General features: G+C 42.0%; 1 protein-coding gene across 2 annotated transcripts in view; it reads right to left on the reverse strand.

Moving 5' to 3' along the window:
* AGBL1 (AGBL carboxypeptidase 1) overlaps positions 1 to 26,746 on the reverse strand; it is a 304,599-nt gene that overhangs the window by 233,901 nt on the left and 43,952 nt on the right. The window contains exons 6-9 of one of the 2 annotated variants that reach the window (XM_030015924.2): positions 21,072 to 21,109; positions 9,846 to 10,054; positions 3,704 to 3,869; positions 2,649 to 2,722 (exon numbers count right to left, since the gene is read on the reverse strand). In XM_030015924.2, coding sequence (XP_029871784.1) covers positions 2,649 to 2,722; positions 3,704 to 3,869; positions 9,846 to 10,054; positions 21,072 to 21,109 — 487 coding nt within the window. Of the gene's footprint in view, positions 1 to 2,648; positions 2,723 to 3,688; positions 3,870 to 9,845; positions 10,055 to 21,071; positions 21,110 to 26,746 lie in introns of both variants that reach the window. The other variant, XM_030015923.2, reaches the window with a different exon arrangement.

Genomic DNA, 26,746 nt, shown 5'->3' on the forward strand with positions numbered 1-26,746 from the left:
TAATGATATCATACTCATTTAATGAGTCCTACAACTGTTCTTCCCATATTCATGAAGGCCATTAAAAGTAATTTTATGGAATGGAAAATAGAGGCACAAAAGGAAAGACTACATTGTGAAAGAGGGGAATTTGATGTTTGGGTATTTGAGCACCTAAGTAGAGATACCACGAAAAGATGGTTTCAAAAAAAGCATCAACACTGAAACTTGAACCTTTTTATAAACACCTCAGCTTGAGAGGTTTCAAAACAAGAGACATCAACAACTACTAGTTATTTCTGAGCATATCATCTATTTCTTTGCTCATGTTGCATAAACCAGTAGGCACAGGTCCTCAGGATGTAATTGGTAATATTCAGATTCAAAAGAAACAATAAACAAATAAGTGTAAATTTAGCAAGAAAATTTTCAAAGCATATTGAAGCCAAAATTGTCTTCACAGGCCACCAGCAAAATTAGAAACCTTGACACTTCTGCCTTTGATTTAGACAACCACATGGTTTCTCTAAGTACCTACCAATCAAACTGAAAGGCCCATGTCTATATCATTGAACTTGCAGGCACCAATTGCTTATATTTTATTTTTAATCTCTCAATGCTGCTTATAAAAATCTGTGAAACTCTTCCCCAATCCATCTTCTATACTCTCCAACTTTTTTTATATTTTTATACGAAAAAAAGCTTTTCAGATCTCAGCCATCAACGAATCAGGGATAAGAACTGTATCTGAAACTTTCACAGTTGAAGGCAACTGTGCATCGATGTGCAACCTCCTCCGTATCAGATACGAGAACCAAACCCAAACTGTGTCAAGCATTCAGTCATTGCATAAGAAACCATGAAAAGATGCGGCAAGAGGAAAGGATGGAGACATGGCATTGATGACTGGGCATTACACTGCAGCATTATTCAAATAATTCAATGTGTCATTGGTAAGTATGCCCCACCAAATGCCAGCAAAGAAGTGATTTGCTCCTGATAAATAGAATCATTTCTGAAGCTGTTATCAAAAGAAAAAAAAAAAAAATGCCTGAATGCAAAAGCGATCATGGCATTTCAAACCCTGAGCCACACTTGTATTGCAAAGCAGAGTTTGAACTGCTGTTTGGGCCTAGTTGAAAAGGCAATGAAGAGCTGCACACAGTATGAGGTCTGTTTAAAAGGATTTGCCACTAACAGCATAATAATGCATAAGCAGCTTCAAACTCGCTGTAGATTTGGGTTGAGAAGGATAGATGGTTGATGCGATGATTTTGATTTTCATAGAACTGTCTGAACAGTTACTGATGGAAGTGTAAAGCCAAGTTTCAGTTTGGTTGGTATTACTAGTATGCGTGGATATGTGTTACGTAGCTGTGAAAATTTGTAAATCGCACCAATACCAGGAAACACTGTGCAAACGATCTCTCATACAAAAAAGCTAAACTGAAAGTTCATTATTGATTCTCTGCTTGCTTTCCCTTTAGAAAGATTTGTCATGGAAGATATATGACCAGCACACCAGACAAACAGTACTTAAAACTCACATTCAGAGCAAGTTCTTAGGCAAAAAAAAAAACCCTGCTCACATCTACTTGGTAAATCCTTATGAATAATGAAATAGTTCAGAGGCATATAGGATCTGCTTCTGAATGAATAACTAATTAAAGAAGGAGATAAATTCACTATGAACCTTATTCCTAATGAGCAGCTTGACGAGCTCTGTATTCAGATAAAAACAGCCAGACAGGGGCAAGTTAGGACACTGAGATAATGGGGGGGGGGGGGGGGTAACTTCCTTTTTTCATTGGCTAACATCAGTTTAATACTTGAGGAGAAAAAGACAGGGCAAGTAATGAAAACACCCTTCCACAGAAGACTCAATCATATCTAATTAGACTGTATTTGCAACTTCATTTCTTTAATTTGCCTTCCCAAATCACTTTATGTGGCTAAGACTTATTAGCAGCATTCACTACTTCACATTTGCATATGTGCTTGTATGTATTTTCACACAAAAAAAGTTTGCATTCATCCTCAGCTGGTAGGGTTGCTTTTTTTGCCAGTTAGGTCATGACAGGAAGAGTGCAAAGGGAGAAGTCAGATAAGTATTGAATAATTCATTGTATTATTTGTCTGTGTGCAGCAGCAAATAAAGGAGAAATATAGGTTCAAATGCCCCAGCTGTGGCCTAAGAGAACTAACCTTTTTCTTAGGGTAGGTGCACAGCCCAAATATGCTCTGATATGGGAAGAGAGGGTTAGTCTTTCCTAGGTGATCATTCAATTCCCCCACCCCCAAGTGCCATTTCTGGTCTACATGTAAAGGAATCAAAAATTCATCATTTATCCCTGACTGTGCATGTGATTCTAATAATCACTGGTCAGTCTCTCTGCAGGAACAGAGAAGTCACCAAACTCACACCATCCTGGGTGACAAGCATGGCAATTAATAAGATAAATGCAAGGGACTCTCTTCAATGAAAGTCAGTGCTTTCTCTTTTTCTTCCTTCAAGTATCCTTCTGTTATTCATGTAGTGTGTTTGTGTGGAACCACATGCATATGTACATTCTCTGCTTAGACAGCTTATCAGCATGTCAAAATGGACAATGAAAAGTTTTACATTCCAGTATATGGATGATTAAGGAAAGTATGGCTCATATACCTACTTCTTCCTTACTCTCCACATCCTCATTATCCAGGTCTTTTTCAGCCTCTTCCTCTCCATCACTTTCATAGTCACCTGAAGAAGTAGAAAAGAGGTAGAGGCAAAGGCATTCAACTTGATATCCCTCTCAGGCCCTCCACAGAAATCTGTGCAATCTCTCCTATGTGTGCCACACACGCCTTCAAACTACAACCCAACACAACCCTGATTAAAGCAGATTTCATTTGTTAATCTAGTATAAATGAATTTGGCACTAAATCTCCCACTTTTTAAAGCTCTGTTCTCTTGGACTTGAACACTGCCTTTCAAAACCATGACAAATGTCACCATGATATGGATCCAACTCATATTACAAAGCAATACAGAGATTTTCTGCTTGGCTGCAATGCTATTACAGGATGCTCTTAATCTATATTATCTAGATTAGGGTGTTTTACTGCTATCATCATTATAGTATTTGAGCATCTTCCATATGAAACTGAAAGCAAGAGAGAAATTGCTTGTGTGTATCATGGAGTCTGCCGTTCCTCCTTTTCTGTGGAGTGGCTATCCTGCCTGTGCTTAAGTTCTGCTTTTCAGCAAGTGTCACATCTTTTATTCATGCAGTGTGACTGCTACCTGCTTTTATTTTAGAAAGGAAAAAGGATAATACTTCCTACAATTCTTTACTGAAAAAAACGCAGGGCAGTGTTCCCTCCCCAAACAGTAATGCACAGGCACAATCATGTCTCCCTCTGTTGTTGTGGAGCAGTGGCATCTCCAGCCTCTGCCATGCCCAGTCTGTTCCATTATTTTTTTGGATAATAGAAGGATTTTTTTTTTCCCTTTTCCTTGCTCCCTTCAATCTTCTCTCATTCATTCTCCAAACAGAATCTCCAAGCTTCAAGAAGACCTGGGAGTAGTTTCATCTCTACTGAGTGACACTGTAGGCCATCCAATTAATTTTAACTGTAAACCTCAGGACTAATCTGCAAAGACTACCTTCCCCAGATCCCACATTTAATTCTCATGTCATGCCCCTTTTCCTCCTACTGAACTCACCCTTCAGCCATTTACCTTCAGATCCCTCACACAGAGGTTCAGCCCTGGCATTCCCAGGAAGAGGGAAGGAATAGGAACTTCTTACTGTTGCCACAGGCAGAGGCTCCTTGGGGTAGCACTTTCGCAGAATCTGAGTTACAGTGGTTATGATAGGATCCAGATTTTTGCAAGATAAACAGTCCTAGGAACCAAAGGAGAATGATGTTAAGAATTGTCTCTTACAATTATCCTGCTCATAACACACAATCCCCCAGAGCAGAGACACTCTTCTGATTAGAATATGAAATCTTTATATTTATGGCTTATTTATGGTTTCTTTTTTTTTCTGCTCCCCCCCGCCTTCTTACCATAAAAGAAATATGCCTGGAACAGCAAGACCTCAAGTTTTGCAGTCCGTTTCTTACAGAAATACAGGCTAGCATGGACCTCAGGGGACTTCCACTGATGCATGTCATTTAGAAGACACAGCATCCCCTAGCTCTGCTCTAAGACATTATAGTTGGGGTATATTAAAGGAAGGCATGATAGTAGCAAAAGCTAAAATATCCTAGCTAATACAGGTGACAGTAGCACTGAAGCGAGATGTTCTTTAACATCAATTAAAAAAATCCTGCAGGGAGCCCATATATATGTTTTTGCTGCCAACACATGCCAAAATCTGTGCTTCTGCGTCCTCACCACAACTATACCCAGAGCTATCATGCCAAAACTAACACAGGTAAACTAGCACAGTTAACACCACTATTTCACTGTATTCAGTGTACATAATGTATACTCAAAGAGAACATTCCCACTGTGTGCTATTCTATATGGTTAAGCATTAGGCCCAATAGTTAGTCTGAAAGACCACTGTATATTACCTAATCATAAAATACTGAATTCCTGCAGCATCCCATGTTTTCTACTCCTATAATCCAAAGTAGGAAATAGAAGTGTAAGGAGCTATGAGAGCCCAGATATACTTTGAAGACATAGAATATTTTTGTATTTTTATTACCATGCTATATGCAAGTGAACTCCTTAGTCTTTTGTTAACAACAAACAAATAAAAAAAAAAACCACAGAACTAAAAGCAAAGAAACCCTGGGAGATCACAGTAGGTGTAGGTCTTCAATGTAACACAGTGAGTTTGGATAAGCAAGTTACAGCTGCTGCACAAAGGTGAAGTTGTTTAAAACCAATAGATGCAATGCTCAGAAAACAAAGCCTTCAGATTTCCCCAAGTACAGCGCATCTATACCACAGCCTCCATCAGAGAGATTGACTAACCAATGTAGTATCCTACCTAAGTTCACAAGTTGTACCGTGCCTATCAGCATGTTATCTTCAGTGGCTTGGGACTAAGATTTAGCTCATCAGAACAGGGATCCAAGTCAAATAAGCAGCATGAATGTGCTATAAGGCCAAAGAGAAATATTACAATACATTCCAATGCCATTTAATATATTTGCATCCCATCACCACAGATAAAATGGAACAGCCCAGAGGGCAGAACAGATACTTTGTGCCATTGTCTGACAGCCCATAGTTAGGATTTGGGCTGGACAAAAAAAATATTCAGCAGAACCAGGAAGATGACCAAAGAACATAACAATACTTTATTATAATCAGGAACAGGAAAATAGCTGTACTGGGGTTTTTCTGGTTGTACAGGATTTTATTCTGTTTTCTCATGTATGATTGAATGGCATTATAAGATTCAGCAGGATTAACCGGGATTCCTGTAGGGAGGCTAGAAAAATCATCTAAAGCTGACATGCTTACAAGACTCACTACAAGAATCTTAGTATGTATTTCTAGATCTCTGGCTGTTAGGAACAAGGGGGAGAGAAAAGACAATTTTGAAAACATCTCCAAGGAAAGTTTTATTGTGGTTAGAGCACACACTAAGAACTGGTTTCTATTTCCAGTATTTCAATTTATTCACTCTTTCACATGGTATTTGGTTGCCTTTGCTTGTTATTAAAGAAAAGATAAGGAAAGTTTGTCTACATGTGAGAACAGAGTAACATTCTTGAACAGTCTTGCTATAGTTTACTAAAACTATTGTTTTTACTAGAACACAGGAACTGGTGAACACAGGACTGTATAAATGCCTGCCTTGGGCCAGCCATCTTAGTTCACTGCCGAGTGAATTGAGATAGTCAAGAACAAGGCATGTTCATCCAGACAATGAACTTCCACACATGGAGTTATTCTATGATGCTGTTTCAAAATCATATTTTTCCTTACAGCAAATTACCTTACACATGCAAACAAGCCTTCAGATATCTTTTAGGGAATATGTGGGACTGTTTTCATTACTGTTCAGAAAGTGGTCTCAGATTCCAAGATAACACAGTTTACAGATGACAGAAAAGTGTACCATCACTGTATTGGAAAAGCGTTTTTTACTGATACCTGAGAAATAGACAGGAGACCGCTTTGTACATGTGTAAACTATCCCATTTATTTTGCAGTGAGATACTGTGAATGAGGGAAGAGAATAAGTCCTTAGCTCAGAAAACTCATGTAAAGCTAACCTGAATTCAGGGGATCTGCTTTTTTAGCCTCCACACTCAATCTTTTCTCTATTGAACCTGGAATAGTCCAGATGTTATGATAGGTGAGTGATGTATACAAAAACAGAGGTTTCAATACGACAGTAAAGCAAAAGGTAATGATGCTAACGGATGCTACTACTGGGAAATATAGAGTGGAGTATAGGATAATATTATCCTAGAGTCGACCCTAGTACAGGAAGGCTGAAGAGAAACCAGGCAAGCTTAAGAAATCAGATGGATAAAAGAGCAAAATAATGTTCCATGCACCAGTCTCTCCTAAAGCAGATACAGACCTGTTTTCTTGTCTCAGAGTAGGCAGCTCCTGTCTCTGCACACAAAGCCAGCCAGTTCTTAATGCGAATATACCATTTAACTGCCATGAAAGTCTAAGTGGAGCTTGGAAAAAGAAATGGGAGCACAGAGTGCTTCGTTTCCACAAATGATTTAATTATCTAAAATTATTTTTCATTCCAGGTAGAAGTGGAACTCAAACTCTCTCTAAACTCTCCTAAAATATCTCTAAATTTTCCTCAAATAAAATAGCAGTCACTTCTAATCTGTATAAGGAGACAAACTGTGAACTATTGGCTCTTCCTGTAAAGACATAGGCTTAAGGGCTATTAAAAGCTCAGGTATTTCAGCTGTCCATCAGCCCATACAATAAGCAGCTAGAGAGGTTTCAATTGAAAACCGACCTTGTAAATAGGAGCTCCACTGGAGGCTGTTAAAACAAACCCATCTCATCAAAACTGTTTCCATTTCAATAGATTTTAAAAAAATTTTAAAAGTTTCAGCAGAACTTTTCTAGCCAGTTTTTAACACCTTTGAAGTCTCGTTAGCTGCTCAGAGTTTGGTTAAGGCTAATCATCACAACCAGCAAATTCCTAAAGGCTAGGAATTACTGGAATAGTAAGGAATTTAGGAATTACTAAAGTACTGCATACACATACGAAGAGCCATTGCTTTCCCAAGCAGGAGTTGTTTGTCTCACCCCGCCTCCATCTCTTTCTCTCTTACTATAGCCTGCAGTTCCTCTCAGGAGAATAGATTTCCCATTTTCTGACTACCATGAAGATTATGAAGATTTTAGTAGCAGCAGCAGCCTCTACCTCAGGTCAGAGTAGGGAAGAGCATGAGTGAGACCTCCTAGGGCTGCCAGACTCCTCCCAACACTTCATGTCTTGGAGAGACACCGGACGACTGACAACATCCCAAAGGAATGGTGAGGGAACGTTGCCAAAGGAATGGTGAGGGAACGTTGAGCTTTGAATTTATTAACCTTGGTAATTCCCCTTCCAAGATCTCCCTAGTAGCACACAGTAGAAAAAAAGGAAACTGGAGGCCCCTGAAGCTGTCATTTCTGCTCCGCTTCTAACCGTTGGAAGGATTAGCCTTATCAGTGTTCACTGGAGTCTTAGTATGTCATTTCCTGTTTGTTCACCCAAGGTGACCCCATCTCTGCATTTTCCATGGGGTTGCTCCCAGGCTGAGTTATCAGGAGATGTTAGCTCAGAAAACTACATGGGCTGTAGAAGGCTCGTAAGAGGGAATGAGCTGACATCTACCCTCAAGCAGCTGTTGCTATCCACCCTATTCAAGTTCCTGCAGACCAGGGACTTCTCATAAACAGAGGCCATACTCCCTTGAAAGATTTGCTGGTCCTGGCCACCTCATCACACCTGAAGAAGTGGTCAATTCTTCATGAGAAAAATGAAGTGAAAAAACTCTACCAGTCTACCATCTACTACTAGTAAGAAATATCTTTCAGTCACAGGAGAATTGTTCATGACAGCAATGGGAAAGGTGAAGAAGTAAATACATTGGATCATAAGGCAATGGATTTTCTGGAGGAGAAGGGGACATGTTTTTCATTCTGTCTGCGATGGTGCTAGAATGTGATACTGCACTGGCCGGTAAGAATGACAATGGAAACACTCCTTGTGGAATCACATGGGTCAAGAACTGAAGGTTTCTGTATAAGTGATTTCTCCAAAGGCAGCTAAGGAAGCATGTTGCTGAGAGACTCAGAGGAAACCGTTACTGTTCTGTATGTGCCCTTTCTATACCTTACAGGGATCCCATCTGTTTGGGTTTGTGTGGTGGGGTTTTGGTAGCAGGGGGTGGCTCCTGTGAGAAGCTGCTAGAAGCTTCCTTGGCTCCAAGTCAGACCTGCCGCTGGCCAAGGCCAAACCAATCAGCGACAGCAGCAGCACCTCTGGGAGAACGTATTTAAGAAGCGGAAACCTGCAGCAGAGAGGGGATTGGAATGTGAGAGAAACCCCTATGCAGACACCAAGGTCAGTGAAGAAGAAGGGGGAAGAGGGGCACAGGAGGAGGGGATGCCCCTGCAGCCCACGATGAGACGGCAGGCTGTCCTCCTGCAGCCCATGGAGGTAAGCGGTGGAGCAGATGCCCACCTGCAGCCTGGGGAGGAGCCCATGCCAGAGCAGGTGGCTGTGCCCGAAGGTGGCCGTGACTCCATAGGAAAACCTGCGCTGGAGCAGTCTGTTCCTGAAGGACTGCAGGCCATAAAAGGGACCCGTGCTGGAGCAGTTTGTGAAGGACTGCAGCCCATGGGAAGGACCCATGCCAGAGAAGTTCGTGGAGGACTGTGTCCCGTGGGAGGGACCCCACGCTGGAGCAGGGGACGAGTGAGGAGTCCTCCCCCTGAGGAGGAAGGAGCGGCAGAGACGAGGTGTGGCGAGCTGACCCCAGCCCCCATTCCCAATCCCCCTGCACTGCTGGCAGAGAAAATCAGGAGTGGAGTTGAGCTGGGAAGGAGGGAGGCGTGGGGAGAAGGTGTTTTAAAATTTAGTTTTACTTCTAATTATTCTGTTTTGATTTTATTGATAGTAAATTAAATTGATCTTTTTTTCCCCCAAGTTGAGTCTGGTTTTTGCCTGTGACCGTAATTGGTGAGTGATCCCTCCCTGTCCTTGTGTCGACACATGAGCTTTTCTCTATATTTTCTCCTCCCCATCCCACCGGGGGTGAGGAGTGAGCCAGCATCCTCATGGTGCTTTGTTGCCAGCTGCGCTTAAACCACAACACTGTCCTCAGGACCATGTCATCTTTCTTGATGAACCCACATTAATGTTTCACAAGATTAAAATTGGGCCTCCTGAAAAACAGTTGATGGATGTTTCTCACTAGTAAAGGCCTGGCTAAATCAACACTTTTTTGTTTAAAAGACTGATTGGGTGGAAATATCATCCATCTGGATACCTGAAAGGAAACATCTCGTGAAACACATAAGCAAATTTTCTGTGGAGACACTGCATTGTTCTTTGGGAGAGGAAGTCCAAGCAAACAGCAGGATCCACAGGGGACGAGGGGAGGAAAAAAAAAAAAAAAAAAAAAAAAATCATTAAAAAGCCTGAACTACAATTCCCATGAGGCTCAGTAGGAATTAAAATTAGTTTTAAACAGAAACATTTCAGCTTTTCTGAAGTACTAACTGTGAAAAAGTCAATACTTTTTATTTTAATATTATCAGTTTTTTCATTGATACGTTATATAAATTCAGGATAAAACTATGGAATTTCCTGCACTGTGAGGTAGAACCCAGCACTAACTACCAGTCCATCTGACTTAAGCACAAAAGCACCATTTACCTGTACACTTGTGAAGAGAATCTCCATGCCCCGGGAACCAAGGAAAGTCTCCCTGCCCAGCTGGATGTTGGTGATGTGCTTTAGGCAGAGCAGGAGACCCCTACGAATATAAATGTAGTTGTTGGAGACATCATTGTGATGCCAGTCTTGATAGAGTCTCAGCAATCCACCCAGGTAGCCTCTGTTCACTGCCCGTCGGCTGTTAGACTCTGAAAAGGAAGAGAAGAGGCTGAATTAAACTCTTTCCACAGCTCGCTGTTTGATACCCATGTGGCTACTCAGTGCTCAAACTCAGACTTTAACACCTGCTCATTCTTGCTTAATAGTATCAGTTACATTTTTTTGGTTGGTTGGTTGTTTTTTTTGTTTTTACAATTTAGGATGTTGTTATTTTCTAAGCCTGAGTTAGGCTCTTGGAATCATACATGAAAAAAAATGAAGCAGTGTCTCCTGTCTAGGTGGAAATGGCTGCTCCAGAACCCTCTAGATGAACCAAACCGTGGGTGGGGAAAAGGCAGAGCCTATATCTCCTTCCAAGTGTTAATAAACTTAATTCTAATTGCAGCACCATAAGAGTTCCTGAAACTAAAGCAGCTCCTGAGGAGTGAGAAAAGCTAAAGAACAGCAAGATTAGTGAAGAGCAGGTCATTTAATCTTCACAGAGTTCTCTCAGGACTGAAGTACAGCACACCTTGCTGAGAACAACAAATCCAGAAACCCTGTAGCTGCACAATCCTGTCGCAGCCAGTGAAATCATGTTTAACTTCTAAATGTAATCCCACACATACCTATGCAACGAAAGCCATGAATCAAATTATTCTGGAAACCCACAGTATTTAAAAATTAACAAAATACCAATATGAGCAACAGCAGTTTGGGCTTCTTTTCTGTTGCTTTCTGGCTCTGAGATTTTAAAGGTCACATTCAGGTAATGTTTAAAGGCTTTACTGCATGGGCAAGAAAATAAAAAATATATTTTTAAAAAATAAGCTTTATAAAAATACAAAAGGAAAGCTGTCATTGTTCCCTTAATCACGTAGCTCCAGGATATCAGAATAAAAGGAGATTATAAAATTCATGATAAAATACAAATTCTGCTGAGTATTCTAAAACACATCCCTTTACCCACTGCGTTCCTTGCCCTGCCCCACAGAACAAACATGAAGCCACACCAGACTCTAGGCTCCCTCCCTTCAAACCAACCCTGCCTAAACATATTTTCCTGACCGGTCCTGACATTCCTCACAGTGACACACATTAGAAGCTGTCAGGAGGTCAGTAATCAACCAAGGGGCCAGGTAGCATACATAAGACTGGAACTCAGCTCCCTGAATACCAATCAGCATTTGCAGCTCACAACAGATGGCTCTTGGTATGGGTTCTCCAGAGCTAGTAGGCTCCAATTCATTTCCAGTTCATTAAACAAAGTGCCAGAGCCTCTCACACCTGGAACGTCAAAGTCATCAGTGGGGATTTACAGGGCAGGAGAAGCTGCTAGAGGTTAAGAGAGAGAACCGAAAGATGCTGCATGAAGAAAATCAGTAACAAAGGAAATCATGGAGAGAGTAAGCAGGAAGCAGCTAGTAGGCAGCAAACCTCAGTCCCAGTGATGAAGTAGATGGAGGTGTTGGAAAGGGGAAGGAAATCACCTGAAGTTTTCTCAGTGCGCTCTCTACGATACATTAGAAAACTCTTACCTGGAGAAGGGATTGGAAGGTAGTTCTGCTACCTGGTCTTGTCCTGCAATTTTCTCTACCATTGGCACCACAGAGCAGGCGACAAACAGTACCCCCAGACCAGTCTGCCAACTCATTTAAATCCTGCTCTGCATCTTCACACCACCCTGTTGACATGCCTCTGCACTGACCTGCTGGTCCCACAGCTCTTCCAGTCTTACACAGCTCTTCCCAGTCTCCTACACCTTGGCCTGCAGTTCTCTCTAGCACTTCATCCCCTTGTTGTTAACTATCTCACTAACTCTGCCAGTACATCTTGTATTTCAGGGCTCAGTGGCTGTCAGCATGTAGAAGGTCATCCTTCTCCTTTGACCTTCACTCTGTTTCTTCTTTCTATTTGACTTTCTGCAAGAAAACTTTAATTGCTTGAGAATCCCTTATCAATCCCAATGATTTTATTCATGATTTCCTGTTAATCCTCAACCAGCTGTCATGTTTACTAACCTGCAGGATGACTAACCCCTTAAATCAGTCAATCTTCCTTGAAGAATTACTCAGGAAGCTCTGTAAAAGTCAATAAGTATATAAAACATGACAAGAAGAAGAGAGTCAGGGAGTGTAAGGAAGGGACAATTTGGATCAGACTCAGAGCTTCCCTGAACTGTTCAGAGGCAGATGAAATTGGACTAGATCTGGGGATTTATAGCCCCTAGCACTCAGCGCTTGAAGTCTAAGCTTTCTGTGTCAATGACGATAGGACAAGGGAAATATTGGAAAGCACTGTGGGTAGAGCTTCTTGGGGAATTTATGTTTAAGAAAAAAAAGAATTCTCATAAAAATCTGTTTGTGATGTCTTCCTCATGTCTTTCAAGACAGACTTCCACATTGGGATCCCAGCTCCGTAGGGACCAGAACACATAACTGTCCCATGCCTCAGTTTTATCACAGGATTAAAAACATGGAGGAAGCTGAGCAAAATAACTTTGCTATGTTTCCCATCATGTTTTTTGTAGTACTTGCCTCCTCTATGATTAAAACAGTCGCTTTGAAAAGTGAAACTGAGATAGTCTGTTCTGTAAGGAGGAGACGGAAGAGGCAGGACTATAGTTTCCTCAGCACTTTGATGGGAAGCAATGAGAATTACTTGCTGAACAGGCAAAAAAACCCATTCGTTTTGTTTCTCCTGTCTGATTTCATTGATTCTCCTCTGCTCTCCTGTGTTGTCAGTGTTTTTCTTGGTTTTTTTCTTCTATTTTTTTCAGTTGTATAGTCAATCAAGTAGTGAATAAATGAAGGAGGAAGTATGCCAAGATCTCCAGAAGGCAGAATGGAAAAAGGAGGCCTCCCCACCTGTCTGTGTCTGTTGGTCTCTCCATCTAGGCATGCACCTGCATGGGTATCTATCTATATTTTGGCACAAATACAGATGGTGGAAATGAATCATACAGGTACAAGCAGCACTGCACAGATTTGTAGGCAGCAAGAGCCCACGCCTCCCGGAGCGAGCATGCATGATCTGTGTGGTAAGTGGTAAAATGTCCTATGTCTTTTGACCCTTTTTCTGTTATTCTTTCATTAGTCCCTTTCCTTCTCCTTGGATGTGGCCAGTATTCAGTGGAAATGGAAGTTCTCCTTCCATGCAGCTTTCAGAAGTACCCAGGGATGGTGCTTCCTGTTTTGATTCATCCTTGGTCTGTGTGACAGATGCACTCCTCCTGTTTGAACCAACTGAACTTTGGGCCAGGCAGAAAGTAAGCCTAACTGAAGTTAATCCTATTGTGTGAAGCTATCAGTAAGAACTCAGCACCCCCCCCCCCCCCCCCCCAAAAAAATCCAGTTTGGCTGGAAACTGGGCTGATAAGCAGCCAAAACTGCTTTAACAGCAGAAAATCTGACTACAAATCAACCACTTCATGCTATACATATCTGCAGACGTCAGGGCCCGTTGAGCTCTCCCTCCATAGCAGGTGGCTGCATGGCAATGATCTCCCCTTGAGTAGGGACGCCTTTCCATGTTACCCCTCGAGGCTGGGAGATCCCTTACCCGACACCAGACATTGATGGGTTTGTAAGTGACATTTTTTGCATGCATGTAACATTTAAGATACATACAGTAAGCTTAGACAATAATCTTTGTATCCCATACTAATTTTAAGTGTAGTAAATAGTATTGACCACCAATCCATCTGAACTTATTAAATATTTTACACACCTAAATTTACTGATTAAAACTCAGTAAACTAACTACTAGATCAGATCTGTCTGAGTGATCTCTGACTCTTCTCCTGCAATAGTCTGTCTTCCTAATCTTATTCTGTCAGAGTTGCCAGGAGAGCACCATCTTCACCACCTTCCCCAAACCTGTCACTGGCATACTATTTTCTTTGCCAAGAGTTTCAGTTCTGTCTGCTGAAGCTGGGATGGGTGACAGGGGAATGCTCAATGTCTTCTTAGTTTCCCACACTTCCAGAACTGACCCTTCACTTCTGGCTTCCAGGGCAGTGCTGCTAACCAGTGAAAGTTTAAGCACTGCACCGCAGAATATCTGGTCTGAATAATCTGTGCAGTTAGCCAGAAACATTTGACAAGGATGCATGGCCAATGTGCAGAAGCATCAAATGGTTAAAGATGCATTTAAATTACCAAGGGCATCACACTACAAAGAAACCCCTAGTTTTGACAGAATTCTAATTTTGTGCTGGGGGACAAGGACAGACTCTAAAGCCAGGGTTTCAGTCTAGTAGATAAAAGTCTCATGACTGCCAGTGTTTCTGTGGACATTACTGAAGCCTCCCTCGCATTCCAGTCCCCTTTGAAGTGTTTGCCAGGAACACAGGGACCACTGGAAAACACGCAGCATATTTAATCACAAAACTGAATTACAGTCAACCTGAAACATGATGAGCAATGCACTACTTACCAGGCAGAACAAAGAGATATTTATCTTTCTGTCTATCTGCTTAAATCTCTTTGTTGATGCCACTCAGCTGATTCATTATGCCAAGAACATACAGTTGCTACAGTTTGGAGATAAGAATGCTCTGCCAAATTAACCCTGTGGCCCCTAAAGCAGTGAAAGGAATAAGAAAATCTCCAACTTCCCCACTCTGCTCTAGTGATTGCCTCTTGGGAATAAAAGATGCAAGATATATCCTAAAGCAAAGAGAAACCAGCTATTTTATTCAGTCATTGAGAGGCCATTTTTGCTAGAGATAAGCATGAGGGTTCACTATAGAAGCAAAATGAATTGTCTCCATGGAGAAACCTAGTCACCCATCAAGTGCTGGAATGAAGTCAGACCCAGTGGGCTCTACAGCTCCAGCAAGAAGCTGGTATTAGCTCAACTCTTGTTGGAAGCCAGAAGACTACTGTAATTGTGCCCTGTAAACTTCAGAATCCAGGCATTTACTTAAGCATTTAGGACAGATGAATAACACTGGCACAAAGGTAGAGAACACAGGCAGGATGTACTAGCAACTACAAGTGCCGTGTTTTGCTCCTAGACCAGGAATCAGCCACAAGCTTAGCTTCACTACAAGAACAGCTCATTCTTTCTACTCCAAAACATTTGTTTTAGTTCCAGGTGTTGGCCAATTCAGTGGCAGTCGTACAAACTGTATTATGACATGGTGATTCTTCTCTTGTTTGCCTTTGTTACATGGTTCACATGTAAAGATTAAGAAAGAGCAAGCCAATCCCTTCCAAAACTTTTGAACTAACCCCAGAAGGAAACTGCTTTTCAAAAAGGTTTCCTTTTCCTTCTTTATTTTTCAGTTTCACAGCATCTTCTTGTTGTAAGTCAACAGAAAGCTGGAAATCCACAAAAGATAAATTTGCACAAAATTTCCAGCTTGATTTTTCTGACCAAAGTGGTTTGAAAGAGTTCAAATAAGGATGCTAGAATTTGGAAGACTTCCTCAAATTCAGCCACCGAATTTTCTGAAGCCAGATCATCACTGGAGGCACAAACACTGCCCATGCCAAGAAAAAGGCAGTAAGCAATCACTATTAAGGATGTCAACAGAGAATAAGGCAGCTCCTTGACACTTTGGTTCTATTATACCCACCCTGAGGAACAAAACAGTGGGAAGCTGCCATGCCCCAGGAGATGAAACCAACCTTTTTCTCTCGAGTACCGAGTTACTTTCAGTTTGGGATATGTCTATGAATGAAGAGCAGTCTTGGGGAAGGGAATATAAAGGACATTAAAAAAATTTTTTTTTTCCCCATAAAGTGGCTCTTCTCAAAAGAGACAGCTTAAAAATATAGAATCAAGACTATTTGCATTCTGAAATTCAGGAAGAAAAGACAGACACATAACTTTTTTTAAATTATTATGAAAGGAACTATTTGCAAAATTCAACTCTGATCACAATACCCTGCAAGCTGTGATGATAGATTTGGGGCCAGACTGATAACGGAGTTTGAATCCAGAGGTGGGTAACGAAGTCTTAAACTGATTGTGAGAAATGGGTACCTGGCAAAATGTTAGGCAAATCACAGACATCGTGCTGTTGGCTACAGGAACTGACATGGTTTAACCATACGGCTGTTTTGACACAGGATCAAAGACCTGCATCAGTAGATCTGTTGCAAAGCATTATGAGTTCAGACATAGAGGGTGCAGGCCTTTCAGAAACCATAATCTACTTATGCGCTAGAACATCACTTTCTGTTTCTCACAGAGTTCCTTGCCCCTCCTTGATGCCAGCATAAATGGAAAAGAATGACACTGATTATTTTATCCCGCCAGCCACAAGACAATCCTTATGCTTCGATGGAAAAAAAAAAAAAAAAAAAGAGCAGGTGAGAGGTTAAATAAAGGTTAGTTAATGGAAGATGGGAGGAAAGAGCAGGAAATGAGAGATGAAAGGCTGGGGGCAGGAAAAGGGAAGGCAAAAAGATAAAGAAGACAAAAGGAGGAAGGAAAAGATATAGAAAGAGAGGGGAAAGGCCATCGGCAATAACTGCTGTTAGCACACGCAATTGTCTTGATGAAATAAGCATGATCAAAGGGTCACCACAACCTGTCTTTTTAAATTGCTTATTACAATTTTACTAGGCAAGCATTGCAACAAGGGCCCTGCCCATTTCCCTAGCCCTTTCCTTCAATATCCGCTGAGCAAATGCCTCCTAGATCAGCTCTAGCTAATTTCCTTGAAGACGTGCAAGCTGCTAATTCTGAGAAGTACAGATAGTCAGGAATAACAAATACAACCAAAATTAGATTAAAATAACCTGCTGATAAACAAATTACTCGCCAAAAATAAATATTGGATTAAGCGCCAGTGCGAGCGTGGATCCTTAAAATAACATCGCCATCGTGTGGCTCGAGGTGCTGAGCGGCAGTGTCCGGTTTGGTCCATCACACCGCCTTCAGCCTGCAAACCCCTAGGTATGCACTTGTCTGCGCTTAAATAGCAGGTGTCCAGTTTTCTTCCACTCCCCCAAAACTGGGAATGGTTTGCCTGTTTTATTTTGGGGAGCAAGTTCACTAAAAGCAATAGAACCCATGGCTAAGAGTGACATGGAGGGCAGCCCTCGCCTTCCACTGCCGCTCGAACAGGCTCCAGCTGGGGTATGCCCCCTCCACACCTTGGCCTCTTGCAGGCAAAGGAGAGCTTAGTGATGAGCTGCCCAGGCCTTAAGACAGAACTGAAGCAAGATACAAAGACAGATGTATGGAGGAGAAGTAGAACAAAGCCAAAGGAGGCTGGAAAAAGTAGTAGGTGTACCCTGGGACAGAAAGAAGAGACTCTGGGAGGGATGCTGCACCTCATCCCACCCCATTTTATGTATAGCTATCAGTATCTACCCACTCATCCCCACCCTGGGCTGTAGTAAGCATCTAGATATTGAAGGAGGAAGGATGGACAGGTGTTACACTGGAAAGCTTGACTGTAACATCCCAGAGAAGAATAAAAAAAACTCCTGATGCTCTCATGGCACTTCAGCACCATTATAGATATTTACCAAGCAACATGTTCAGCCTGTATAACAACGTAGTTCAGTCAGAGGGAGTTAACAGCAGGGTGGAGAGACAACAGATAAAAAAAACAGCAAGGCAATGGAGGAAGAACTTGCTACAAGCTGTTTGCTGCATGCATGTGGGCATGGCAGGTGTAGAACAGCAACTGGGAGAGCAGCATGCAAGGATAGGTAAAGTACTCTGGGATGCTTGGAAAGAGATAAGTCAGAAGTGAGAGACTGGCTGATGGTCAGGCAAGAAACATCTTCTCTATATCAGTAATCTGAGCTTCCACTGATAGAAAGATGTAGCACTGTCGTTAGAAGGGACCTAAACTTTTATTCCTCCATTAATCACCTCCATTAATCTCTATGATTATCACTGATTTCCACTATGTACAGAGGAACAGGACAACCAAGGTCACTCTCGTTTTGCACTGGGTTTCCAAGCATTTCTTCCTTGTTGTGGATGAAGCACAAGTTTGTAGTATCCGATCACTTATTTCTTTGGACAATCTTACACTTTCCCTCTGAAAAACAGCAACAATTTCCCATGTGCAGCTGGAGCAGTCATTTTTTCTTACACTGATGCCTTCTTTCCTGGCAGATCTTGTTTCTTGCTGTTATGCACCTGTTAAGTGGGCATTTAGCATCAGCTTCTGTTAGGAAAGAGACAGAGGCCAAAAAGTTTCTAGCCAGCCCCTCGCTCTGCAGGTGGACAAAGTCTCAAGTAGAGCTTATGGGAGCCTGAGGAGCTGAAGATCGATGTTTCTGATTCCATCAGGGAGACACACTGCCATCTGCCTGCTCCCTTTAAAACTACCGTGTGTTTTCCCGTTGCAGCTAGCTGCCAAAAGGAAGAAGGACACTCACCCTCCAGCACGACTCCGTGTATGACCATAACCCTCCTGATCACTTTGGGCTGAAGCACTTAAGGATACAACAGCCCTACAGAGAGACCCTCAAGAATGGGCGTGTTCTTGTCCTGTCTGTTCTATAGCCTTCACCCCCAGCAAAATTGAATCTCACCATCATTTCCCAGCAAGTGGGTTACTGTGTCTCCCAAAAAACTCACAATAATCAGTCCACCAATTCAGTACTATAGCACATTCCAGGATTCCTGCCTCCCATTTAGTTTGTATCCTATCTAAAACATGCTAATGGGCTTCTGGGTGCTTTACCATGAACAGTTTTACCCCTTGTTTTCACAAGTAATTTTCAAGTGCTATAGCAATCATGAAAAAGAACTCAGCTCTTTTCCAGCCATGGTGAATTTATTTCTGGAAGAACCAGAGCTGTTTTTCACATGTCCTGACCTACACCTCCCAAAAGACACAGCCTGCTCATTTGTATGCAGCTACCAGAGCACTCTACTCCAGCAGCCTGGAGCTTCTCATGTCCTGAGCCACAGGACAAGGAGAAAACTAAAAGACATTCTTGACCACTTACCATCAGACTGCAGAAAACATCAGAAAACACAGTTCAGGCTGACTTGTGGACTGTGGCACTCTGTTTGGTTGCACAGTATTGGCACCATTTCCCAAATCCCAGTTCCGGCGCCTTAAGAGAACATCAGCTGAAAATAGACCATGTGTTTTCCTAAAAATCATTTTTCCATGGAAGCAGTAGCTGGTGTTGTTGCAACAATGTTGTTCAGTTGTGAATGATAAAGGAGAGAAGGACACAAGCCAGCAAACTGGGAAGGATGTCTCAAAACGAAGAAATGTCTCTCCCAAGCAATGCCTTTGTTTGCAGTGGTCAACAGTACAAATGAACACGAGAACCCTAATCTGTACATCACAGTGATCAACCAGAGAGACAGTGTAGGGACTGCTTTGCTCAATAGACTAAATTCCTGTTGGAATTCATTTTTTGTACCTTCTGTGAAAGCACCTGAAACAACCAACCAGAATGATCAGTGTGTTCTTCCAGTACTGGAAATCCTCTCTGCACTTCCTAAAGCACAAAAAGCATAAAAGAAAGAACCAAGATGCTTTCACAACCTAAATTGGCTGAGAAGAGTCACACAGAAAATTTCTAAGATTAAATAGCTTTAAAAACTTACCTCACTCTGAGAGGAAAAGGGCTAGGAGAATTTGGAGCCGAATCCAGTCCTTTTAGATTCCCTAGATCATTCTCAGCTTGCCACCCAACTTTCACAACATGTGTTTATGACTCCCCAGGAGACTACATTTCACAGCTTCCCTTGGTAATTAGTCCTCCATCCCTATATACTGTTCTCATCTCTAGACCCAGAATAAGCCTTCAACTAGAAAACTTATCCCATAAATATCATGGGACAACAGAATTTCGCTTCCCATTCCTAGTACTTACCACAAACCAGGAGTGCAAGAGAAAAGCTCAAGCTGCCAGATGAGCTTTCAGTTCTTGCTCCACTTTTCCAGCCTTCTCTCTAAATTTCTTTCTACTCTGAAGGCTAATTTTGCTTTTGTATTGCAAGCAGCTGTGGCATAGCCCCACAACCCCCTTGTTAAGATTTAGTGCCCAAACCAGAAGGTCTTGTCTTGTTGCAATAATCTGACCTTTAAATCTAGGCAGCAAGGTTAATACTGAGACATTATTTCAGAACTCATCACTTGAGCTGCTGCAACTCAGACATGATCCCATTGCAGCATGCTCATTTAAGCACTGCTTCCAGGGCTACAATTTTTCACAAATGCATTTATTCCTAATACTATGAAAAGGAGAAGGGAGAGAGGAAGAAAAGGGGGGGTGGGGGATGGGAAGAGAGAGAAGGACAATACGCCATTGTGATTTATTGTAGAGTAGATTGTCTGCAATAGTAGAGTACTCTTTCTTAATCAAAGCTTTATTAAATTCTGGTAATAAAAAGCTAAGTGTTTTCAGATGGGATAAAGGTAAAAAAAGGGTAACATGTTCATTTCGGGAACAGTCACACCAGCAGTGTGTGGCTGAGAACCCACGTTAAGGTCTTCGACACCGCCAGCCAGCTGGTGCAAATGTTAAGCACAGCCTGCCACAGCAGGGCTGTACCCCAGCAATCACTAGGTCTCAGCCCTATCTGCGCATTATCAGACCTGATAAGCTTGCAAAGGAGAATAAGGTCATCTCTGTTGGGCTACAGAAGTTTTCCAAGCCTTTGCCAACAGCATCATTGTTACCAGGTAAGCACATAGTACAACAGCACCACAGGACAGACAGGTCCTGGCCCCACTCTCCACTGATGCTGGAACAGAACAATAAGCATTTGTCACTGGCTGGAGAGGTTCCCCATTTCTTCCACTGTGCCAAGTCCCAGGACAACCACTGTTCCCTAAATACTCAAAATAAGGGTCTAGTCTGGCTCCCTGAGCAGCTTGCTCCCTGGGACCTACGGCACCATCTCCCATAGAGCTGTGTGTCCACAGAGCCACGGGGCTCCAAGAATCATAGCTAGACATACAGGAAAGTACTGCATTACGGCTTCTCTTTTCTAAGCAGTGCTCTTTGGGACTGAGGGAAGAGGAGATACCGAGGGAGAAGGAGGTTCAACAGAATCATTCTGTCCAGTAACACAGCACAGAAAGGAAAGTCAGAAAGAATATGAAGAAAAAAAGCTTACTTGATTTCAGCAAAGCTGCCAGAGCCTCAATGGCTGCCCTGGGGAAAGAAGAGAAATGGAGAAATAACGTCAATTTCTTCAATAATTTTTGTAACCTTCACCTTCACAGTCTTCTGGGCCAGGCTTCCCAGATGGTCTAAATTGACAGCTTATGATGGGCTTTGACAGAACTGCAGTGTTTTACACCAGCAGAGGATCCAGTCTCTGCAGCTGACTCAGTTATTCTAAAAGACCATTAGCCCTCTAGCTTTAGTGTTACACTGATTTGTAGTGACCATTAAATTTACAGCAACACCCACATATCCAAAGTAATGAAGCAAGTCTTTAAACTGCTGCCCCAGAGCTATTTCTTTGTATTGGAGACTCAGCACATGCCCATTCCAGACACCAGTGCTTCTATCTACATCAGTAGATGATAACTTCTGCATCAAGCTGGAACATCCATGTCAGTATTTCCAGGCAAATTCCACTCCCTTCCCTGTTTTCACAGAACAAGCTTCACCCCCATCCTCTCCCACCAGCTTTAAGAGAAATTAAATTTTCTTTTGGGTTAATTCTAACAATGTCTTGCACTGCAGTGGTATGTAAAGGTCCCCACTCAGATCAGGATTTACAAGAAAAATGCTAAAGCTCTGTGGTAAGACTGCTTGCCCCATGGAGCTTAGAGAGTAAGCAGCTAGAGGGGAGAGACACACAGAGAGGTTTCTGTTGACCTTCTGCATCATTTCCATGTGCAGGTAAGCAACTCAAACTGCCTGAGTCAGCATCGCACTGGTTTGAATGGGAGCTGGTCAGTAACATTTGCAGCTTGAAAAGCTGAACTGAGACATCCTTGCTCCCCACCACCTGGAGGCAAGTTTCCTCCTTGTCTGTTACAATCTCCATCCCACTAGCCCCACAGAAGATTTTCTTTTCCAGTCACATTCTGCTGGAGCAAGATCCATGTTCTAACCTGGCTTACTGCTGTGAGGTTTCAAGTGCCCACAGCTGATTAAATAAATACAGCTACAAAAGCCTCCATGTCTAAGGATTCCCTAAAATGTAATCTCTTTACAAACCAATCCCCAAATAAAATCATATTAACTTCCATACTGAGCCAATTATCATCCTGCAGCAAAAAAATAAATATTTTTTGTCATCAAGCTGTTGTTCATTGTGTGTCCTAACAGCAGCTGAGACTAAGAAAAATTCAAGAGCTGGCTCTTGCTGATGTTGGGTCGACATCCCTATCTAATGTCATTCTTTCATAATGAATCTGTCAGAGTTCAACAACAGCATTACAAACAAACTGCAAAAGAAACACACACAAATACAGATAGAACAGGAAATCAGTAGCTAAAAATCTCACCAGTGGAAGCACAGTCATGCTCTCATTGCCGCTTTAACTCCACCTAAAGAGTAATCATTCAGCTGGTGGGAGAAAACTGTCATCCACAAGCTATTCAGCGTGCTCAGAAAAGGGATACTCTATTTGTCAAGTGATGGTCACTGATCACTCAATCTTTCCCCAAGTTTAAAGTTTGGGACGAAGTAAACAGATCTAAGCAAGGTAACATTCCATCCAGAGCATCTCCCAAAGCTCGCACTCAAGTATGTATCTTGTAAAGGAGACTACATTACATACCTACATTTGCAGGCTTAAGGTGATGTCTCAGTTACATGCCAGAACAGCAGAGCAACAAAGGAAGAACCAAAGTGTTTCTAGCTCCAAGCAGAAGAGATCTAAGGATTTCCTGCAGGCATCTGGTTTATTATGAAGCATCTGGATGCTTATGAGCATTGCGAAGAGTTTCAGAAGAGCTACACCACCATCATAATGTCAGCACTGCCAGCAAACCTCCCATCAACCAATCAATCAGCAAGTCTGGATTCTCCAATACTTTTTGGTGGTATGTAAACCACATTGTACACAGACAATTTCATTCATCCCCAGAGGACCTCAGACCGCCCAAACCATGTTCTCAGATAGTGTAAACTCATATTCCTCCTAACTTTGAGTCTCCATTCTAATTCCTCATCACACTTGCCCCAGAAGACCTAAACTGTTCGTAGCCATACCATAGCTGATCCTTCAATAGTCTTAACTATCCCAGTCACTTCTCTTCTCCAGGGTTGGAGGGAGCTGGTCTGCTCCAAGTCAAGGGATAGGAGCTATTTGTGTTTTAGATGTGACCTGGTGGAACAGGTTTGCCACTGCTTTGCTTGTAAAGCTGAGAAGCCCAAGACTATCATAAATATGTAAGTAAATCCACCCAGATGGTTCTATGGGATGGAAAAATTCAGACATGTCCTAAAAAAAAAAAAAATTAAACGAAGTATCACCCAGATCCCAGCACCACCACTGAGCAGAATCGGGAACTTTCATAGTCACCACCTACTTCTGAAACAACATTACAGACCTGCAGCTGTAGCTAGCTGGATTTCCCACATCCCAGGCTAACAGCCTAGACACATCCTCATCTCATTCCATGCCTGTACATAGTACTGCAATAAAATAAAGTGGAACCAAATTAGTACATTTCATCTCTTCAAGTACTGCAATTCATCACAAGGGTTTTGGCATAGGCAATATGCAGTGTTCTGTACGTCCTACAGCATGTACTTTACAGTTAGTCCTAAGTAGGTGCAGACCCAGTAGACTGACCTCAATACTATGCATTGCTTTAGAACAAATTTTGAAAGAAAAAATAATTAAAGACATGAGGGTAAATTGCAAAACAGATAAAACAGATTTACCAAGAGTAGATCAAGCCTGCCTAACTTGATATCTTTCTCTGATAACTGATTTTTCTAGACAAGGGAAATGTGGTAGATCTAGTTTAGGTGTACCTCAATAAAGCATTTGATACGGTGCCACACTGGAAATTAGTACCCAAGCTGGAGAACATAGGGATTAGTGTAAGAATTGCAACATGGACAAGGAACTGGTTAAAGAGGCAATGACAGGAGTTGTGCTGAAAGAGGAATTATTAGTCTGGAGGGAAGTTATGTGTGGAAATCCTCAAGGATGTTTTGAGACTGATCTTATTTTATCTTTTCATTAATGACCTTGGCACAAAAAGTCAGAATATACTAACAAAATCTGCTGACCATGTGAAGTCAGGAGCTGCTGCCAATAGCAGGGAGTTAAGAATATCTTTCGGGAGTAACAGGATGTTCTTGAGTTCTGAAGCAATAGAAATGTGATGAAATGTAATAGTCAAAGTGCAAGGTTACACAGTTAGGGTTTAACAAGAATCGCTGTTATGAGCAGGGGTTCATAATTTGGAAATGAGCAGGACACCCTGAATATGAGAGCCCATTAGAGGATGAGTACAAGCACGACCCAGCAGGGTGACAACCACGAAAAGGACAGATCAGGTCTCAGGAAAGCCACTGCCAGTAGAGAAGGGAAAGCATGAATGTTTTCATACAAGGCTTCACCTGAACAGCTGTGTGCAGTACTCAGAAGGAACTGTGCAGAAAAGTGCTAAGGAAATCATTATGGTAACGGAGACATATCTCATGAGGTCACAGTTTTGTCACCTTAGCAAAATGATGGTTAAGAGGTGACTTGATTGTTCTCCATAGACACACTGAGTGGGGGAGAAGTAAACACTGAAGAAGGCAGAGAGCTACTTAAGCTAAAGAACAAAGCTGGCACAAGGACAAATGGGTATAAAATGGCCACGAATAAATTTCAACTGGAAATTAAAGGATAGGTTTTAAGCATTGGAAAATGAAGCTCTGAAACATCCTCTTGGCAGCAATGGGACGAACAACCTAACAACTTTGAAAAGGGAGCCTGAATTGCTTATAATGGGACTCTTAGGCTCAGTTGCCAATGAGGGAAGGGTCTGAAAAAAGTGATCCAGGAATGACTGTAGTCTTACATCCCTACATTTTAATCACAGACAAAATGGAAGTGAAATGAGAAACAGGTATTCTAAGTGCAAAGTTAATTAGCCAGGGCAAAAAAGAGCAGCTGCACCAGCTTAAGCTGAAAGTCCAAATAGTCTAGTATCCTGTGGCCAACAGTGGCCAAGGGAAGCATATAAGACCACAGCAAAAACACAGTGCTGGAACTTCCAGACCAGACTCCAGCAATTTGCAGTCCAGAGATTTCATAAGCTAGCAATGGTACCTTTGGGAGGCTTTTTAGCTCTTAGTTGATTTTCTTTCCATATATTTGCCTGGGCACTTTTGAACTTACGCAAACTCAGCATCCGCAATTATCCTGGGAAAGGATACACACCTACACTGTGTAGAGTTACCTACCTGCATTTGTTTTAAGTTTGGACTTTAAATCAGCATTGTAATTTACACTTTAAGTCAGCTGTCGGCAAGTATCCCCAGAATATTACTTATCTTTGATGCTGAACAAATTCAAACATACAAAACACCCTCTGGGAAACAAATAAGAAGTCATAGAAGAGAATGCAGAACGGACTTTCACTGAAAACAGCAGCAAGCTGATGGATGCATCAATAGGCTTACAGCAAGGCAGGCAAATGGTGTTTGTGATAATATCAGCACCTCTTAACACCGTATGGCAAACCAACAACATCTTTTCTGGCATCAGAAGATATAATGAGATGAATAAGCCTGGGACAGGAAGACAGAGAGAAAGGAGATAATAAATTGTGCATGAGAGCAAAGAGGGGAGGGAGGGCAGGGAGATGGGAACAGGAAGAAAAGTTTAAGAGCACAAGAAAGATGACTTGATGAGCCATATGCTAGACCAGAGAATTTGATAGCTTGCCCAGTGCAGAACTCTGCATTTGTCTCAAGACAGAATGGGGTGGGGGGTGGAAGAAATCATTAAAAAACCTGCCAAATCTGTCCAGATGCCTTCCTCTGATTTTCTATTCTTTGTGGCAATATGTTAGTAAAATCTTACACTGGGATTGACAAAACAGCTATCTCAATGGAGGCTCATTTATATATTTCATAAAAACGATGTATAAATAAAGTTGCCCTATCTTAAAAGGCATAATAATAAATGCTGCTCTGTAATCAAAAACATTAAAAACTCCCTGTAGTAGCAGTTGAGACAGCCACTCTGAAGAATGGAAATCTCTGAAGTGTTTCCAAGTCAGCAGCTTGGATATCAGGGCAGGAGTACAACTAGCAGACAGATAGACAAATGCAACTTCCAGATCCTGTGCTTAGGAACCAGGAGCAACAACAAAGAAAAACTCCACTTCCCAAGCCAAAGCACAATTGGATTAGCCAGTAAAACCAGGCTGCTAAAAAGCATAGACAAAGAAGTCTTTTGCCTAGGTCACCCTTTAGATCTGAGCTACCAGGACAGTGTTAGCTGGAAATCACTGCAGACGGAGGAGACTGAAAGCCGGGATCTCTTAGGTTTTCTTCTCCACTCTGATCTCAGCTCACAGGTTGTAGGGCTGGGCAGTATGACAGACAATGCTGTGCCTCTGGTTTTGTCTCTTGAATAGATAATTTATTGCTGTTCCACCCCAGTATTAAAAAAAAAAAAAAAAAAAAAAAAAAAAAAAAAAAAAAAAAAGGACTCCTGAAAATGAAAGACCTCACTACAAGAGATATGCATGGTGGACTACATGAAAGGATTTTAAGGCTCAGGACACATTGACATTGGTGCCCACCTGTTCAGGACTAGCTTGGAACTATGGACAGGAAAGAGCAGAGAAGCCAAAGACTGAACAAAGTGATCC

Source organism: Aquila chrysaetos, chromosome 5 (assembly GCF_900496995.4).
Source record: "Aquila chrysaetos chrysaetos chromosome 5, bAquChr1.4, whole genome shotgun sequence".
NCBI classification, from domain to species: Eukaryota; Metazoa; Chordata; class Aves; order Accipitriformes; family Accipitridae; genus Aquila; species Aquila chrysaetos.